Source organism: Ipomoea triloba, chromosome 4 (genome assembly GCF_003576645.1).
Source record: "Ipomoea triloba cultivar NCNSP0323 chromosome 4, ASM357664v1".
Taxonomy (NCBI): domain Eukaryota; kingdom Viridiplantae; phylum Streptophyta; class Magnoliopsida; order Solanales; family Convolvulaceae; genus Ipomoea; species Ipomoea triloba.
The window spans coordinates 35,738,089-35,744,943 of record NC_044919.1 but is presented as its reverse complement, the minus strand read 5'-3'; the positions used below and the strand labels follow the sequence as shown (position 1 = coordinate 35,744,943).

The window sequence follows — 6,855 nt, the reverse complement described above, 5'->3', positions numbered from 1 at the left end:
GAAGAGAAAGAAGAAAAATAGTTTTCTTCACTCTGTCTGTTGCCGACACTCTCACTGCCTCTCTCTATGTTGCTGAAAAATGGAATGAATGGGAAATTAAACAATTCCCTTCCTTTTTGCTGCCCACTACTGTCGAAATGGAATGGAAATGGGATTGAAGTGGAATATTCCTCATTCACTAAGGACAAAATGGAACAAACAAAGTTGGGTGTGTTTGTCTGCCATCCACTTCCCTTTCTTCAAATGGAGGGACCCAACAAATATTTGAGTTACAGTTGACGAATTATTAAAGTTGAAATACTACCTACCCATTTTGAATAACTCGTTTTTTGAGGGGGCTTGAGCCCAAAATTTTTTCCAGCCTATTATTGAGGATACTTCATTTTTGCAGACTTAGTGCTGAGGAGATTACAAATTTTAGCAATTTATATTGGTCTTGCAGTGTAATCCTGCTTTATGTTACATTATAATCTTATATTTATGCATTTAGTTTTGGGTTTTTTTTTTCCTTTTCATTTTCCATTTACAAGTTTTTTTAAATTTTTGTTGGATTGTTGCTGTTGTTTATCTGTTTCTGATCATAGCTACTGCAATCCCTTCAAAGTATCTGCTATCCAATCTTTCAGTCTATTTTCAGCTTCTAGTTATTTGCTTATGTAGTTATGTTATTCCCAAGTTTAAAAAATTGAATCTGCTAGTTATTGATATGGAATGAGTCAAATTGTTGTTGAATTATTATACCATAATAACTTACATTTTTAATACATTGAATGTTGGCAAAAACTTGTGTGAGACCGTCTCACCGTGAGACGGGTTGGGTCAAGATGTAACTACAACACTTATACGCACAAATGTCATACTTATATGCTCAAATGTAATACTAATTAGGAATAAAAAAAATTGTTACTTATAAGGGTAAATGTAATACTTTTACGGGAAAATACAATACTTTTACATTTTTGATTTAAAAGTATTACATTTTTCCTCAAAAGTATTATATTTTCCCTTATAAATAAGGAAAACTTGTCAACATCACTTATTATAAAAATGTAATACTTTTTCTCTTATAAGTAACAAAAGTTGTATTCCTGATTAGTATTATATTTGAGCATATAAGTATGACATTTGCACATATAAGTGCGGCATTTGCATGATGCTTCGACCCGACCCAATCCGTCTCACAAATAAGGATCCGTGAGATGGTCTCACAAGTGTGACCCTTGAATGTTTACTTTTTGTAAGCATATTATTTGTGTAATGAGTATTTATTATTTATTGTATTATTAATAGTCTACGATACTCTTCAAAAAAAAAAAAATTAATAGTCTACGATATAATTTGTTGTCTCGAAAAAAAAAAGGGATAGAAAAAGGGTTAATTAAACTATTGCGTTAAATAAAAAAAAATGTAAATAGGTCATAAAATTTTTAAAAAGGTGTCATTTGCTAGTTTTTCGTAATTTTATATTAATTTTTAATTCGTATTTTCAATTCATACTATTATTTTCTACACTATATGATGTGGAATGCTTTGATTATATAATTTAATAGGGTCATGATGTTTATTCATTCATTTTTTCTTTTTCTAGTTAAATCTGAATACAAGTAGAAATAAAAGTTAGGAGTAGGTTTTTGAAGTCGATATAGTATTTTTCTAATTTAATAGTCTGGTTAACCAATAGCCATTGTCATCGTTGACAACCCTTGCTACCATTGCCATTGCCTGATGTTCAAGATGTTGCTTTAACTACCAATAGATTGTTACAAGAGGAATTATCATATGATCGTGAAGCTCTTATGGAAGAAAATAAGATTTTGGTTACTCAACTAACAGACGAGCAAAGGAGAATTTATGATGATGTCCTTGATGACGTTATAAATAAAGCAGGAGGATTGTATTTTGTATATGGATATGGTGGAACAGGAAAGACTTTCCTATGGAGAGCGTTGTCTTCTGCGTTAAGGTCAAAGGGGGATATTGTGTTAAATGTTGCCTCCAGTGGGATAGCATCTCTGCTTTTACCTGGTGGACAGACTGCGCTTTTTAGGTTTGCCATACCTATATCTATTAACGAAGATTCAACTTGCAACATTAATGTAGGAAGTTCATTGTCAGAATTGATTGTGCAAAGTCAGTTGATCATATGAGATGAAGCTCCGATGATGCATAAATTTTGCTTTGAAATTGTTGATAGGACAATGAGGGATTTGATGCATGCGAAAAATCCAAACAGTTATATGACATTTGGCGGTAAAACTGTGGTTTTTGGAGGGGATTTTAGGCAAATTTTGCCTGTCATTCCTAAGGGCACAAGGCAAGATATAGTAGGTGCAAGTATAAATTCTTCGTATCTTTGGAGAAGTTGTAAAGTCTATAGGTTAACCAAGAATTTACGACTAAGGTGTTTAGAATCTAACACTCAAGTACATGAGATTGAAGAATTTGCAAAGTGGATTGCTAATATAGGGGATGGAGAAATTGGAAATTCAACAGAAGGTTATTCTGACCTTAATATTCCAGATCACTTATTACTGAGATTTAATGATGATCCTATTGGTATTATCGTTGATAGCACATTTCCTGGTTTTCTTAATGGCAACCATGAGCTAAGCTGTCTAAAGAATATTGCTATTTTAGCGCCCACTTTGGATGTTGTTGATCAAGTTAATGAATATATGAATTAGCAAAGTCGTGCCGAAGGTAGGACATATTTGAGTTGTGATTCTGTATGTAAGTCAAATTTAAATGCAGATATGCTCTCAGACTTGCACACTCCTGAGTTTTTAAATGGGTTGTGATGTTCAGGTGTACCTAATCATGCATTTGCTTTAAAAGTGGGTTCACCTGTGATGCTTTTGAGAAATATTGATCACTCATTAGGACTATGCAATGGGATAAGGCTTATTCTTACAAGGTTGGTTGATCATGTTTTGGAAGCTAAAATTTTGTGCGGCACACATGCTGGAACAAAGGTATTAATACCAAGAATGTCCTTAACACCTTCAGATCCAAGATTGCCATTCAAGTTCCAAAGAAAACAATTCCCATTAATTTTATCATATGCCATGACAATTAATAAAAGTCGAGGTCAAACACTAACAAACGTCGGTTTGTTTTTGAAAAGACCGATTTTTAATCATGAACAATTGTATGTAGCAGTCTCAAGAGTCAGTAATCCGTTAGGCTTAAAAGTTTTAATTTGTAACGAAAATGAACAATGTGCAAAAACAATTCAAAATATCGTATACAAAGAAGTTTTCAATAATTTGTAAAAACCGTACAACTTTATCATTAGCAATTTATTTTTTGTTTTCATTATTTCTTATTTTGTATATTACAGTATATTTCCTTTTACATTAATTTGCCCGTGCATCGCACGGGTGCAACTACTAATTTGAATACAAGTATAAATAAAAGTTAGGAGTAGGTTTTTGAAGTCTATATAGTATTTTTCTAATTTAATAATCTGGTTAACCAATAGTCATTGTCATCGTTGACAACCCTTGCTACCATTGTCATTAGTTAAAAAAAAAACGCTTATTATTGCCATCAAACAATCCCAAATTCGAAACAAAGATAGAAGAAGACGAAAAAGCTATGAAATGATAACATTTTTTTTTTCTTTTATTGAATTTTCATTTGATTTTTTTGATAATTTGTGAAAGAAGCAATGAAATTGTTGACCTAGAGATCGATCTTGTTTACAAGGAAGAAATAAGTTTTGACATGTATATTGAATTTGTTTTAAAATTCTTTCTTTAAAAATTTGACATATATTGTAATTTTTTTTTTTTTTTAAATTCAAATAGCATAATCGTGTGTTTGTGTATAATATATGGTGGGTGGGAGGTGTAGAAACTTTGAAATGATTGTCCTAATTTAAAACAACATAGAAATAATGTTATATTAAGGTAACTTGCATTTAATTATGCAATGCATTGTCATAATATTTAAATAATTTTATTGTTGATATGACTTCAAAAAATAGGTTAAAATGATAAAATTAAGTAATTAACCATGAAATTTACTGCGTAATGCCAAAATCTATAAAGTAGTAAAAACACAATGGAATTACATGCATTATTTAGGGTGTGTTTGGTTCGCACATAGAAATCAGAATGTGTATAAAATACTTGGTTAGAGTAATGAGTTTTGGTGAAAGTATTTTTGCATGGTAGTAGGATGGAATGAGAATGATTATTAATAATTGGGAAAGAAAGGAAAGGGGGAATGAAACCCTTATTTAATAAGGGTATAAGTTTTTTTAATTAATGACATATTCCAAACCCTTTAAAAACCTGTTAACTAAACAATAACAATCACTTTGATACTTATACCTTATGCCAAAACCCCTAAACTAAATACACCCTTGGAGATTTCTGAAATAGCTCATTCGGGACAGAACTTTGGCCTTTGGGTGGTGTCGGAAAGAGTGGAAAAACAAAGTTAATATTATGGAGTAGTATAGGGCCTTGTTGGTAATTGAGGTTGAGTTAATGCCTCGTTGGTATAGAAGGACCCAAAGGTTCAAAAGGTTCGAAGGGGCAGCCGGCATTCTGGCAATGGGGCATTCCTTTATAAATATAGATGGGCGACCGAAGCTAGTAAGCAAAGCAGAAATTAAACATTTTCCACCAAATTACTCTCTCGCAGCACCCACACCAATGACGCTTTTTGAGAATGTTTTATTTTTTGGTGGGGCGTTTTTTGAGAATGATGATGCATCGTCATCCTTTGACCTCTTTGCTGAAAGTTTGGCATCTCCGGGACTGGCGCCACCATATGCTGCCTCTCCCTCTCCCACGAGGTCGTTGTTCACCAGCAACCCTGTTACGGAGACGGGGACCGCCGAGAATGCTGCAGCGGCGACGACTAGTGTTGTCCATCATCTACAAAGAGATTCTGATGGTACAGAGTGCGATTCGCTGTTGGATATGACGGGAGGCATGGCGATCAGCCCTCAATTTGCGGGCTTTTCTGGTGATCAACCCTTGTTCCTTACGCCCGACATGGTGATGAACTACTTTCCCCCGCCGTCCGGTGATTCCATCGGAAATTCCGATCCATTTAGATTGCGCAATTTTGCAGATGATAGTGAGGTTCAAGAGTTACATGATGTGAAACGAGTAGTGAAGGTGACGCTTTCATGGAATGATTCTCAACTTTTCTCCCACAACGACTCTTGGTTCGTGTCTTGGTTGAATATTGCTGTACAGGCAATGAAAAAAGGATTGCCGGTGGCGCATACAGATGTTAATCTTTACTGGAAATGTAAGTATACTGCCTTCAATTTAATAATAGAATTTGAAGTAGGGGCCAGGAAAGCGTGGATGGAACTTAAATCAGTTACTCGTCCACCAAGTGGCCAGGAAAGCGTGGTTGAATGTTTGGAAAAGGATTTTGTGGAACCAATTATAGAACACATCCAATCGGCGTTCATAAGAAATGTTGAGAGGGCTACTACAGAGTTGGATGTGATTGCTACTGCAAAGTTAGAAATAAGTGACCACTGTTGTGTTGCTGCAGAGAGGGATGCTGAACCTTTCCTAGTGATTACCTATTTTGTTTATCTTCCTGAAGAGTTAACAAAGAGTCGTACTGTTGGCATTTTGCCAGAACCACATGAAGCAGAATGCGGGATGGACTCACCATGTGAACCCCATATGCCCAAATCCAGTGCAACAAATAATAGCATTGATGGAAACACCCACACTATCAGCAGGTGGGAGAAAGATCATGGAATTACCCGCCAGCTTCTTCAACAACTGTTTGGTAAGAGTCGCGATGTGGCTGCTAAAACTCTTAAAGGTACCATTTTATCATATATTTGAAGTGGTAGTATTCAATAGATAGGTGGTTATTGCTTCAATACTTTCTCCTACACATATTTGCTTTTCTTTAATCTCCCATTATATTATATTATATTATATTATATTATATTATAATTATAATTATAATGTGCAGTTAGCACACCTACATTCAAGCGAGCATGTCGCTACTTTGGCATCAATAGATGGCCAAATCACAAGGGAAAAAGGCCCAATAATTGCTCTCTCAACCAAAAACAACCCTGTCCTGCTCTGCCTCTTCTAGAAGGCACAAATACAATCCAATGTAACAGCACAATAATGTCTGTCAAGGTAAACTATAACAATGATACCATAAGGTTTCCACTCACATCCTCCTCAACTATCAAATATTTGGAGGATCAATTGGAAACAAAGTTCAAAATATCACTAGAAAATATGTCTATCAAGTATCAAGATGAGGAAGATGAGTGGATTACCCTAACGTGTGATTCGGAATTGCTGCACGGTTTCGATGTGTTGAGATCATGTGGCGAGACCGTAATCAGAATGATGATCACCCCCAAATTTAACTGATCTGTGGATGCAGGCCGGACTTCATTTTGCTCCTTTCCTTCTCCCCTACCTACTTGTATTTCTTCCTTCTGGTGTTGGAACCATTCTAGGCTTGTTTAGTAACTGGTTTCACGTGTTTTCTTCCCTTTGTAATGTTTTATGTACAATATAGCATACTCTTGTCCTAATTGGAAGTTTAGAGGTTTGTTCTTCTCTAATTTCATATTTTAGGCTGGTACTGGTTCCTTCTCTTTTCCAACTAATGTTCTACTTTAATTTTGGCATCTGATGTTTCTGTGGAATAGAATTTATTTGCATTACACTTGGTCAATCCCCTTTATTGGAGTAATAATAATAATAATAATGCCAACTTACAGTACTGAAGAATGGTTATTTCATATGTCCTACTTGTATATACATGGCTGTTTACTTCTTTCTAATCAGTATAATCAGAACTATGGCTCAGAACGAATTTCTTGGGTTAAGGCTATCC

The 6,855-nt window shown here is 34.7% G+C and overlaps 2 protein-coding genes across 2 annotated transcripts; both read left to right on the top strand.

The window, feature by feature from the left end:
• Positions 1–1,796: 1,796 nt before the first annotated feature.
• On the top strand, positions 1,797–2,684 carry LOC116016228 (ATP-dependent DNA helicase PIF4-like). The gene is made up of 2 exons (XM_031256387.1): positions 1,797–2,110; positions 2,195–2,684. Exons 1-2 carry the CDS (start codon positions 1,797–1,799, stop codon positions 2,682–2,684), a joined length of 804 nt encoding a protein of 267 aa, XP_031112247.1.
• Positions 2,685–4,485: 1,801 nt separating this feature from the next.
• LOC116017492 lies at positions 4,486–6,550 on the top strand. The gene is made up of 2 exons (XM_031258089.1): positions 4,486–5,808; positions 5,965–6,550. Exons 1-2 carry the CDS (start codon positions 4,497–4,499, stop codon positions 6,381–6,383), a joined length of 1,731 nt encoding a protein of 576 aa, XP_031113949.1. The 5' UTR covers positions 4,486–4,496; the 3' UTR covers positions 6,384–6,550.
• Positions 6,551–6,855: the final 305 nt, after the last annotated feature.

What these genes read in the sequence shown, in the direction of transcription:
- LOC116016228 (XM_031256387.1), top strand. Translation starts at nt 1,797, where the DNA reads ATGGAAGAAAATAAGATTTTGGTTACTCAACTAACAGACGAGCAAAGG. An exon ending in ATTAATGTAGGAAGTTCATT is followed by an intron (nt 2,111 to 2,194) that starts GTCAGAATTGAT and finishes AATTGTTGATAG; the next exon opens with GACAATGAGGGATTTGATGC.
- LOC116017492 (XM_031258089.1), top strand. Translation starts at nt 4,497, where the DNA reads ATGCCTCGTTGGTATAGAAGGACCCAAAGGTTCAAAAGGTTCGAAGGG. An exon ending in GGCTGCTAAAACTCTTAAAG is followed by an intron (nt 5,809 to 5,964) that starts GTACCATTTTAT and finishes TATAATGTGCAG; the next exon opens with TTAGCACACCTACATTCAAG.